The following is a 12,929-nucleotide window of genomic DNA, read 5'->3' on the forward strand; positions in this document are numbered from 1 at the left end:
GTTCGCACAGAACAAGTCTGTGCTCGTCAGTCGGTCACGAGCCAAAAATAACAGTGTCAAGTTTAACGCGTGCAAATATGCACAGCCCACTGTTGATTATAAAAGGCCTTTAGGAGTTCTTCCCCTCAGTTGGAAATCGTCGAGCATCAGATCATTTCCGTCTTGGAACCTGTTCATCTTGAAGCCTTCGCTGCCGCAAGTTTCGCAAGTAAGTGAAGTATATTGTATTGGTTAACTTGAATGTGAAGCTTGAAAATTTTGCCACAAAGCATCATAATCTTATGGCGATTCTTTTAAAGTCAAGCTATATGTGAGCCTTTTTCACCTTTTGCGAAGTAGGAGGAAATGATTGTTTTCTTAATGGTAAAATTAATCGAGACTAAGAGTTCCTCGCGGTTCTTGTTGCTCTCCTTTCTGTACAAGGAGACTTTCATATGTTGACTTAATCCTGTTGGAGATTAGTGGAGTTTAGGTACCATAGCCGATCTTTGCTTCATGGAACTTCCAACTGACCGCACAACGGCTCTTGCTATCGATATTTTCTCTCTTTCAATTCCAAAACAACTATACATATCCTTGCATTTTTTTGTGTTTCAGGTCAGCCATGTGTGTGAAGCTTCATCTCTGCTTGTTGCTTGTTGCACTGGGGTTCACTGCGTTTGCTCAGGGGGAAGGTAAGGAAGTGAATCATTAAGAGCAAATGAAAGTTATTTTAAAACAGGAACGATTATCAGCTATCTGGAACATTAGATCTCATTTCAAGACATTCAGCTGGATGTTAAAGTCACATACATTGCAAGTTGGTCAGCTCCTAGTTCATATGTTTCCGTGCAAGTCAGTGTCATCGGTTCAAATTTCGTCGAGCCCCTACACTACTGAGAACAAGACTTCTTCTTTGCAATTGCTTCTATAATGAAAAAACGATTGTTATTACCTTTGTTTATTTAAAGTTAATAACAAATTCACTTTAACTTCCAGATTTGCCAAGATGCGACTGGCCACATGGAGTGTGCACGTACATTCATGATGGCTGCCCACCAGATATACCAACTGACTGCCGAATAAAGTACCACTGTCCTCTTGACACAAACAAATGCTGTTGCCGCGACCCGACGCCGCCTCCAGGTAAGCAACCTGTAGCACGCCATTGTGCATCAACGTGCGTTTGCATTACTCAAGTCTTAAACTGCCACAAATTATTTTAAAAGTATCCGTGCTTATCTTTGACTAGTTATTTTACCATTAAAGCAGCAGCAATTTAAATTATGGAAACTGTATGGCGAAGCGAAATCTTATTGCACTTGAAATCTTTTCAGTTATTTTCGGCAGTTTCACATTGATCACTTTACTTTAGATACGTTCCGCGAAAACTATTATACCGGAATTATCGTATGTAAACATAAATAAAGGCGTGGCTGACTAGGGTCCTTTTAGCTTACTTTTCAGCTGCAGAAGAATTTAATTTTATACGTAAATACATGATGCAATCCTGCATATGCAATATGTATTTTCTTCGATCAGGGCTTGTATGGTACTTTTATAGGTTACACTCACAATATCGCCATTGTTACCTATTTCTTTGTTGGCGTGGCTAAAATGGAAGAAAAAGCAATTGAAATGACAAATGATCATGAGTTCAATTCCGTTAAGTCTTATCATTTTTTTCTTATTAGCTCAGCAGAAATTTGCAAACGCAACTGCAACACTCGTCGTGCAAGTCTTCGTTTCAAATGTTTTCACGTCGCTAACAAATTACTCTTTTAGAACCCTCAGAACGGTGCGACTGGCCACATGGAGTATGCACGTACACTGGCGATGGTTGCCCACCAGACATACCGTACGACTGCCGAAAAAATTACTACTGTCCACTTAGCACAAACAAGTGCTGCTGCAGGTACGAATTAGGCTAAGAATGTATTGACAAGTCGCACTAAGTTTCGTGTTGTTAGATAGGAGAATTAAGCCATTTTGTTTTGAAAAAAGAAAGGACGAATTAGAGTGACCTCTTTTATGAGAGTCTGGATAGGGTTAACGGACAACTGATGACAAATGGCCAAAATTTTAAATGACAACTGACAAATCGTCTTTAATCTAACTGACAACTGGCATTTGAAGTGGGTTTTACTGAAAACTGACAAAAGACCCGATTGCCCTTTATATCCTAAAAACCTTATTGTAAATAACATTTTTGAACTTTTTTCGTCAAAACAATGTCAGAAATGTATGGCATTATTCCAAATCTCGGCAACAGGACGGTAGATTGTCGTGTTTTGTTAATATTTTTCCATATGACCCGTGTACCCCTTTTACCACGTTAATTCGGACATGACATTCAAAAGACATTGAAGCCGTGAATAAAAATACGTAAAAATTATTGTTTTGATATAAGCCAATATGGAATCAATTTTCGCGTGTTTCAATTTCGCGCAATGTTTTCTTTTTTTCGCGCCTATTGCGATTGTTTTGAAAACGCGAAAATAAGTGCTCGCGAAAATTAGTAAGAATAAGGTACTCTGGGTTACAATCATGCAATACGTTCTTTATTTTGTAGGAATCCACCGGCGCGAAACGAGTTGTGAAGGCACACCTACCACGGCTGCCTCAGACTGATAAAGCGACAAAACTACTGTGACGTGGAACGGTTTTAACGATGATTTTGTTTCCCTGAAGTAGCAAGAGATAAACGAAGATTTCATTAGTGGTCGAGAAAAAAAAGTTTTTAATCTACGGGCCTGTCTGTATGGCTGAAATCAATGTAAACTCGTCAAGGCAGTGAAATAAAAGCTCTTTCAGCAATGATTCAGTTGTTATTTTAATGAGTCATTACCTTTTAGCAAGAGACAAAAGGCAAACGTTATTAAATATACCATTGACGTGACATTCATCTGTTATCCGTTGTTTGGGTGGCGCTCAGAGAAAGAATTAAAAAATTATAAACAATGAGTGACTGACTGATTGGGAATTTTGTCGATAGGTCAATTTCATTTCGAAGATCAAGTCAACTTCAATTTTTTAAATGACATACAGAATTAAGCTTAAATAATAAGAAACAAAATCTTCTGCATGGTCTTTCAGAAAAGGTCGCGTGTTTTCCCGGTGTTTTCCGGAGACCTATCAGGATCCGCTGTATGGCAGCGCCTCCCAATCGACGGAAATAATTCGAATCAAGAAAAAAGGCAAATGAACTTGAGAGCTGACACGTAGGTTATCTGTTCGATTTACTTCTCCTTATTTGGAAACCCGCGATCTATTCACAATCCCCATTTTGGAATCTAGTGTTCGTAAATGGCGATTTAGTTCCTTGGGAGACGTGTAACGATATTGCAAGACTGGTTGTCAATTCTGAGTGTATCGAAACAAAGGAATGTTGAGTAGTGAAACCGAGAAAAAACATTGTAATGTATTATTTTAAATTGTTTAAAGAATAAAGGAATCAAATGTGACCTCGAAAGTCGATGAAGTCCAGCTCTCTCGTAGCTCTTGTTGCCAAACATTCGGCTTTAACACCCTGTATCAAAAACCACTGTATACAACTGTTCCACTTGAGCCCTCTACAGATCTAGAATGAATGTTTTACAAGAAAATGGTCAGAGGTTAAGAATCGAGTTTAAATCTAAATATACTATAATGAGGGATACATTGTATGCTGGTTAGATCTGTAACTCTGCTTGTCCCAATCTTAGAGGCCAATATAAATACTAGTTATGCAACGCTTTCGAGTGGTATACTATGGAATATTCCACGAGTCACTTGTATTTTCTCGGTATACACACGAGCCTTTAGGCGAGTGTGTATACCGAGAAAATACAAGTGACAAGTGGTATATTCCATAGTATACCACGAGAAAGTGTTGCATAACTATTTTATACCATGCCATAGAAAATACGCTTACTAAATTTCGTCGAGAATACAATCGCAGCGCACGATGGGAAGGTTGGGTTGAATACCGTCGAATATACAACGGCTTTCCTGTATTCTGATTGGCTGTATTTTCTATGGTATGGTATAAATGACTATATGCACGGCCTGCAGGCTATTTTCAAGAAAGTGTCCTGATTAGATGGCTTAATGGTTTTTCGAAAAAATGCTTTTAGTGAGTAGTTAGAGAGTGGTATCGTCACAACACCAGCTGGGAACAAACGGAAGCTACTCATATCACAGATAACCCGGAAAATGTGACTCTATATTATATAGAACTGTGGTGATTAGTAATTTAATGCTTAAAAAAATCGCAGAAATAACTGAGGAAAGTGTGTTACATTTCTGACATGACTTTTGCGAGATGGCGCCGAGCTGATGTTTACCCTGGTGAAATAGTTTCCTCCTTTCCTGATGCGAGTTTCTCTTACTGAAGAAACTAGAAAACGTACAAAACAAGCTCAGATAGACGTGCTACAAAACAGGTAAGTAAAAGCAATTGAACGAAAACCTCAATAGAGCTTTTGTGCCATAAAAGTGTTTTTAGCACAAGTTCTTGTAAATTTTCGATTGTCAGAAATGGAAACTTGACATTGCTATACGTGTGTAAAAAGAATGCATCGCCGCTGGGTGGTTTATTTATTTACTAGATTACCCAAAAGATGCTCTCTCTTATATACTAAACTCTTTCGAGGTAACGTATTCGTCTGCAATAAACTCATATGACCTCTGATGTCTGATGTTTGCAGACCGTCATAACAAATCGGTGTTTCCGAGATATCCAACTTGTACTAAGAAGAAGTAGAAGATCTCGACACACGACAAACGTTCCTCCTTCCCAGGAATACATTTTTTTTAGAAATAAATACAAAATAAGTATTGGTAATCTAATGGTGACGAGTGAAATTAGGAAATAATTTCACGCGCCTTTTGTCAAAATGCAAGTGAAATTATTTCCTAATTTCACGAGGTATACCGTTTGATTACATTTTAATATCATAGGTGACAAATTACGCTTGGAATCGTAGGTTTTTGACTGGTATATTGCATCGCGAGTTCCGATCTTTGAAACTGTTTTAAACGTCGCTCTGGATTCCGAAATATCAAAAGTGAAATCTGCTTTTCTAAGTTCTGTCCAGCAATGGTCACGAGTCAGGCATACATGTAGTCATGCCATATTAAAACAGAAGAGGTCGTGTGCAGTCGAGCCATGAGCTCGACTGCACAAAAGACAAGTGCAAGAACATACAAAATAGCAAGGATAAGTTCATTATGAATTATTCTAAAAATATCTTAATAGTAACTTAAAAGAGAATGCACATAAACGGAGATAATTTTTAAAAAGGGTAGAAGTGATGCTAGCTACCTCATTTCAAGGGGACTTTTCCTCTCAGCTAAACATTCTCAACACTTTAATAAGTTAAAGTTATTCATTCATTTCACTGCCAATAACACTTGTTGAGCTGATCCCTTTAAATTATAAGAAAGTGGGTAGAATAGAGTAAAGTGTAAGGAAACATATACAGTTAAATTAGAAAATAACCATTCACTACCAGTATTTTCTTGCTTGCAATACGGGATAATTCGAGATCTTCAAGTTGTTGTCGTTATTTACAAGTCGGTACTGCGCTCAAGAAATGAATAATTTTAGAGCTCCGCTTTCAGGCTTGGCTAAACCTATTAAATAGCTTTTTTAATTTGGAATTTCAGTGATTTGAAGACGGCGTACATCGTATGGCAACGTTATTTAATTTGACATTTAAATCGACAGTCATGCAGAGGTTGACGAAAAAGAAAAATTACCAAACTTTTTTTCAGGAGAGAATTAGAAAGAACTTTTATTAATGTTAAGATCAAGAAGTGCGTTTAAGCCTGACACAACGCGTATTTTTTCTTTGTTTCCGCGAACTGACCAACTATTATTCGCACAGAACAAGTCTGTGCTAGTTAGCCACGAGCTTAAAATAATAGTCACGAGTTTGACAAGAGTGAACACGCCAGCCCATCACAAATAATAACAAAAAAATAAAGACGCTCTTTGTTGTTCTTTCTTTCAGTTGGAAATAGTCGAGCATTAGACCATTTCCGTCAAAAGCCTGTTCATCTTCAAGCCTTTGCTCTGCCAAATTTCACAAGGAAGTAAAGTAGGTGGCCTAGTTGAAAGTGAAGCTTTGAAATGTTTCATTATGAATCGTGGACTTGAATCATTTCTGGTAAAATCAGAGAATTCAAGAAGAAATCTTAAGTTGTTCTTGCTTTGCCTTTTACCGTGCTTTATACCTTCGGTTAAGTCGGGGAGAAATGACTGCACTCTCGAGCATACTGCTGTTCGAGCTGTTCGATGAGGCAAATCTTACTAGTACATCCACGTTAACAGCTTTACGGTGTACAAGTATGAATTAGTTAAGATATTTTTTAGACCATTTTTACTTTTATGTTTCTTATTATATAAATTGTGTCCCTACTTTTTTGCAGACACCTCACTTCGTCACAGAGAAACCATACAATCTTCATGTGAGTTATACAATACGGACGTCTCCATAGTACGGGCAATCAGATCTACCCCTTTGGTCTAAATAAATGTTCTTTGCTCTTTTAGTTACGAACAAACTATACTAATTATTTTTCACTGCAGTAAATAAAAGCATGGGTGTAAAGTTTTACGTGTGCTTGTTGCTGATCATTTTGGGGATTACTGCATATGCCAAGGAGAACCCAGGTAAGAAAGTAGACCATAAGAGCGCCTGATTAAATGCGTTCATTCAGCTAAGGTTTTAGTCCCATACATGCATGATTGCGACCAGATCTGAGTTGTGATTGTACATGACAAATGGCAAGTGGCCATTATAATTATTTCAAGTCGGGTTCAAATTCTGGTTTTATTTAGGCTAAGCAGTTGCAAATGCAACTGGAACGCAGTCATGTCTTTACTCCATTTTATTTTAAAACTTTAGCAGAACTTCCACATTGCGACTGGCCAATTGGTGTGTGCGTAGGTCTTGATGATGGATGTCCACCAGATATCCCGTATGACTGCCGATATAAGTATAACTGTTCACTGTTGGGCAAACGTATGCTGCTGCCGGTATGGACGTTGTCCGATATGTGTTATTAGTAGATAGAACAATCAAGTCAGTTGGTTCTAACTGTAAGGAAAATGATATAAGCCAAAGGACTTCGCTAATCATATTTCTACACCTTGTTAATGCAGTCTGCCACATAATTTATCTCCAGTCTGACACACTTTTTGCCTAATGTAAATAATAAATTAAACGATGTGTGAAAATTGAATGTTACTTGCAGTACAATGCAAGAAGGAAATTGGTTTTTTATTGACTTCATTGGTCGGTTATTGACTGCAGTTTATGAACTATAAAAATGTCTATGTCTTGAAGGAAATTGTACCTTTATCCGTTGTAAGACCTTGTAACTATACTTGTAGTGTATTGACTTCCTCTTGTCAAAGTGAACCCGAATCGTAATTTGCTGCCATTTTGGCAATGATATACTTTGGGTAATAATGACAATATGTTCTTTATTTTGTAGGACACCGCCAAGAAGCGAATTGGTGAGGCGACTGAAGCGACCAAAATAAAATTGTTAACGATGAATTTGTTTTCGTTGAGTCAATCTGTCAAGTATTATTTTGAAAATAATAAAATAAAATTCATTTGTTAATTAAATCTCATTTACCTACTGATATACTTGTACAACGAAATGCAGTGGAATAAAAGCAATTTCAGCAAAGCTTCAGTTGTTACTCGGCACAAGTCATTATTGCTCTGTCAACACATCAAATGGATTGTCCTCGATAGGAATAACCTCAGACTTTTCCATTTATGACACTGACATTTATTTCTCCCTATTTTGTCAAACGACATCGTGACAAAAAAGTGCTTTCCAGTGAAAAGGCCGTATTGTCGACATCTTTCGATAAGAGCTTTCTCAGAAAACGAATCGAGGTACCCTACAGTTTACTCTTCCATTTGGCAAGCCTTTGTCCCATTTGAACTTTCTAGTAAATTGTAAGATTGGGAGAAATTGTACCTAGGGATAAAACACTCCATTCCATAATGGTTGTGTTATAAATTGTATACAGTTTGCTTGTCCCAATCTTAGAGACAAATACATGATTATACATGACCTGTATGCCCTTTCTCAGAAAGCTTTGTTTTTCTAAGCATCACTGTTAGTGTGAAGTAGTGTGACAATGATAACTGGGAACAAACGGAAGTTACTCAAATCCCAGATAAGCTCAGATAACCGGAACATTTTACTCTATATTATCTCGAACTGCGGTAAAGTACTTTTACGGATTTTTGAAAGTGACAAAAAGAACTGATGAAAGGAATGTCGCATTTCCGACATGAGTTTTGCGAGATGTCATCGGATAAATAATTTTAATTTTTTCTAATGCGAGTTTAATTATTTCGTCAAACGTGCAGAGTTGCAGAACACCGTGACATGAGAATATGAACAATATTTTGGAGTTATATTCAACTTCTTTTTGTAAGTGATTTACAAAATAAAGCTGCGTTTTATCTTAAATAATTGGAAGCCAAACCTTCTGCACGGTCTTTAGTTGAAAGATCGCGTGTTTTCCTAGAAACCACTGTAAGTTACAGTTTACTAAGTGACGTGACAGCGCTGTCCGGGAAGCAACGAAAATGATTCGAATTAGACAAGGCGAATGAGGTCATATACGCTATCTTTCTAATTGTAATCGATTTACTTCTCCTCATTAGAAAACATGCAATCTATCTACAATCCCCATGTCCAGTCTGGTGTTAGTATTTGGTCATCCTCTTAGGCGAAGTTTAACAAAACTAATGAGTTTTTATGTGTGCATATTTTTAAATGGGCTCTGGCACCTGTACCGAACAGCACTGTCTACAGCTGACCCATTTGAGCTTTCTAGTTCAATTGTTCAATTGTTTGTTGGAAGAAAATGTAGCAAGGAATAATAAAACTCCATTCGATCTGTTACTGTGCTTGTCCCAGTCTTAGAGACCAATACATGACTATACTTGACCTGTATGTCCCTTCTAAGAAAGCGTCCAGGCTTTGTTTTTCTAGGCATCACTGTTAGTGTGAAGTACTGTGACAATGGAAACGGACAACGGAAGTTACACAAATCCCAGATAACCGGAACATTTGACTCTATATATCTATGTGGAACTGCGATGAAGTAATTTAATGGCTTTTTAAAATGTGGCAGAAAGTACTGAAGAAAGAATGTCGCATTTTCTGACATAAGTTCTGCGAGATGTCATTGGATGAATAATTATTCGACAAACGTACAGAGTTGCAGAAGACCGTGACATGAAAAATTAAAAATCTTATTTTTTTTCCAGGAAAGGGTCTGAAGGAGCGTTAACTGCTTCTTAGATCGAAAAACGTGCTCATTCGGAGATACGTTGTAGTTAATTCCAGCTAATTCCGGAAACAAGTTATTTTTGAAGTTCTTTTCGTCGAAGCCTGAAATTACGAGGATTCCCCGTGTTGTCACGACCTGACCAAAACTATTGTTCACACAGAACAAGTCTGTGCTCGTTAGTAGGTCACAAGCCAAAAATAACAGTCACGAGTTTGGCGCGTGCAAAAATGCACAGCCCACTGTTGATTATAAAAGGCCTTTTGGAGTTCTTCCCCTCAGTTGGAAATCGTCGAGCATCGGACCATTTCCGCCTTGGACCCTGTTCTTCTTCAAACCTTCGCTGCTTCAACTTTCGCATGTAAGTGTATGTTGCATTGGTTAACCTGAACATGAAGCTTAAAAATTTTGCAACAGTGCATCATGATCTTTTGTCGATTCTTGTTAAGTCAAGCTTATTAAGTAGAAGTTTTAATTAAGTGGGAGGAAATAATTGTTTTTTTGATGGTAATATTTTTCTTAATTGATACTAGTATAGGATTATCTCGCAGGTCCTGTCGCTCTATTTTATCTACAAATTCACTTTTATACTGGCTGATTTACTCCTGTTGGAGATTAGGTACCGTAGTCGATCATTGCTCCATGAAAGTTCCAACTGACCGCACACACCATAACTATGCATATTTTCTCTCTCAATTTCAATTTCAATTTCAGTTATACCATTCATACATTTTTGTGTTGCAGTTCAATCATGTGTGTGAAGATTTATATCTGCTTGCTGCTTGTTGCATTGGGGATTACTGCGTTTGCTCAGGGAGACGAAGGTAAGGAAGTGAATCATTAAGAACAAATTTATGTTACTTTAAAAGTGGAACGATTCAGTATCAGCTATCATTAGCATTAGAGTTTTTTGTGTTTTTTTCAAACCTTTCAATTGGATGATTAAGTCAGTTCACGTACATTGCAAATTGGTTAGATATCAATATTTATGTTTCCTTGTAAGTCAGTGTCATTGGTTCAAATTTCGTTGGGCCCCTTTACTGAAATCAAGACTTCTTTGCAATTTCGAACGCAAAAAACGATTGTGGCGATTGTGTTCGTTACCTCACTTTATTTACAGTTAACATCGGTATCTGGGGGCCATGGGTTCGATTCCCGTCAGGGACTCAATTTTTTTCTTTTTTTTCTTTGTCCTATGCTCGTTTCATTGTTGAACAATTCCTCTTCAAATTTACTTTGATTTACAGATCTCCCAAGATGCGACTGGCCAACTGGAGTGTGCGTCTATTATAACGATACATGCCCACCAGATATACCGTATGACTGCCACAGAGACTACAACTGCCCACTTGCGACAAACAAATGCTGTTGCCGAGGGGCGCCGCCGCCTCCAGGTAAGCAACCTGTAGAAAAAATGTAGATGTAAACTTACCAACTCTCTTCCTAGCAATCGGTTTTACAAAATCTCAGAAAGCAGTTTTTGATCCTGAATGTTTAGTTGCTAAAGAAAATAACAAAATCCACGCTCATTATGACAAATGGAAGACTTTGTTAGGCTATCTCCTCTCTAATTAATAATTTTCGAACCCATTTCCCAATAAAAATTTGCGATAAGACATTCGCTAAAAACAAAATTTGAAAATTTGACTGTCTCATTTGACTGTTTCATTTACGAGATGCTATTTATAAAGAAACTGCGACCAAATTTGAATACGCAGGCGGCTCCATACGTGCTAAACTCTTACAAAACTTGTATTAATTAATCTCCATTTTCTAGTTTTAGTATTTATATATTTTATCACATATTTTTTTTTGCTTGAGAATGACGTTAAGTCAAAGTAGAAACGTTGTCGTCTTTTTAAATTTTCTAAACGGAGTTTATAATGTTTTTAGCAAATGACTCTTACGGCAAATTTTTATTGTAAAGTGTTTTACCAAATCGCTACTTAAGCTCACGTTTGAAGCAGCTATTTAATTAATCGAAGGCAATTTATTACTCAACTGTATGTTGTTATACATGAATAGTAACTTTATACACTGTATTAGTTTTGTGTATTTTAACTTTAAGAAAAATGTAACTCTGTAGTGTAATGTAAGTATAGTTAATTGTAAGTTATACGGCAATACCAACAACAAAGAAAATGGCAAGTAGTCATGGGTTCAGATCCGGTTTTTTTTCTTTTAGGCTTAGAAATTTCAAACGCAACTTCGACACTTATGCTTCTCCTCCCTTCTCTTTATTTATGTTTCAAACAAATTTCTCTTTACAGAACCCACTGAACGATGTGACTATCCACATGGAGTATGCACGTTCGTTGGAGATGGCTGCCCACCAGACATACCAATTGACTGCCGAAATAAGTACTACTGTCCACTTGCCACAAACAAATGCTGCTGCCGGGTAAGAATTTAGCTGTCAATATGCTAGAAGCTACATGTCTTTATAAAAGGTGATTTGTGTCGTAGAGAGCCGATCAATTTATTCAGTTCTCTGTTTGAAATTGAGCAGCTATGAAACACTTCTGGTCCTTCTGATTAGCCTCTTACACAAGTAAGTCTGTCTGAGGTCACCATTTTCTTAAATCACATAGTTCATGATAGACTGAAGGGCATTTTTAGAACAGATGAATTGAACGTTTTTCATCAAGAACCCTTTGTCATTTTGTCTCTAAGTAGTCTGAACGTATTTCTTGTGTTCGTAAATTCATAGCTAGTAGAGTCCCCTATAGCAAAAACTGAAAGCTGTGCGAAGGAAACAACAACAACAAAACCAATAATAATAAAATTGGAACTGAACTAGTGCGTTTGCAATTAACCCAAAACAGGCAGTTACTTTGTTGCCACGGGGGCAGTTTGTCAGTGTTTTGTAGTATAGCTGGATAGGAATAGTTAATTTGTAGGAAATTTGATCAGTCATAAATACAAAATGATTTTTAATTTTATTTTATAGGAATCAATGAAGCCAGTTAGCCATGGTTACTGAACACTGCTGCATCAGAACAAAGCGAAGAAAAATACATAATTTGAAGACATAGTTTAGGATGCTTCGAGGGCATAATGAAAAGGGATATAGCGGTTAATTGAAAGCAAATTAATTACTTCTTGTACGGCTATATAGTCGCAATGGAAGCAGTAGAATTAAAGCTACTTCAGCAGAGCCTCGGTTGTTGTCTCATGAGTATTTTTTTATCTGTAACACGAAAAGAAATATCAATCCTTTTCAAATATTTTTATGGAGGTATCTTGACGTTAACGCATCGTTTGGTGAAAATTGCTGTGGACAGTTGGGGAGGAGACTTCTCGAAAGCTTTTCTACGGGAAGAAAAAAGAAAGTGCCCTTCGTTTAGCAGGCTTATTCTTCCACTGGGCAAAGTTATCTCTCAGGCTTTCTTTTCGACCGCTTCTTCTTTATGACATCACTGAATGTTTTGCACGATTAATTATAAACAGCTGTTGCAGTTGATGTACGAATTCATCAACTGACAAATATTGTCTTGATCTACAGCCAGATTCATAGGACTGCCATTAAAACAAATAAACGAGGCTCAATAAAAAAAGACAGTAGTTCTGTTTGGCATTTGGTCGATTTCTGGAAAAGGTAGAGGATTATTTCGAGAACAACAGTGTTCGACACATG

The 12,929-nt window shown here is 37.2% G+C and overlaps 2 protein-coding genes across 2 annotated transcripts; both read left to right on the plus strand.

Annotated features, from left to right (window-relative positions):
* The first annotated feature begins 64 nt into the window (after positions 1-64).
* LOC144633380 (uncharacterized) lies at positions 65-9,306 on the plus strand. The gene is made up of 11 exons (XM_078492259.1): positions 65-208; positions 598-674; positions 979-1,125; positions 1,765-1,894; positions 2,552-2,575; positions 4,496-4,548; positions 6,394-6,432; positions 6,554-6,637; positions 6,873-7,003; positions 7,465-7,556; positions 9,273-9,306. The coding sequence occupies exons 2-11, from the start codon at positions 605-607 to the stop codon at positions 9,304-9,306; spliced, it is 804 nt and encodes a 267-aa protein (XP_078348385.1). The 5' UTR covers positions 65-208; positions 598-604.
* Positions 9,307-9,420: 114 nt separating this feature from the next.
* Positions 9,421-12,450, plus strand: LOC144633314 (uncharacterized). The gene is made up of 5 exons (XM_078492187.1): positions 9,421-9,653; positions 10,037-10,116; positions 10,540-10,686; positions 11,563-11,693; positions 12,243-12,450. Exons 1-5 carry the CDS (start codon positions 9,523-9,525, stop codon positions 12,273-12,275), a joined length of 522 nt encoding a protein of 173 aa, XP_078348313.1. The 5' UTR covers positions 9,421-9,522; the 3' UTR covers positions 12,276-12,450.
* Positions 12,451-12,929: the final 479 nt, after the last annotated feature.

Source organism: Oculina patagonica, chromosome 12 (genome assembly GCF_052425735.1).
Source record: "Oculina patagonica isolate OP01 chromosome 12, crgOcupat, whole genome shotgun sequence".
Lineage (NCBI taxonomy): Eukaryota > Metazoa > Cnidaria > Anthozoa > Scleractinia > Oculinidae > Oculina > Oculina patagonica.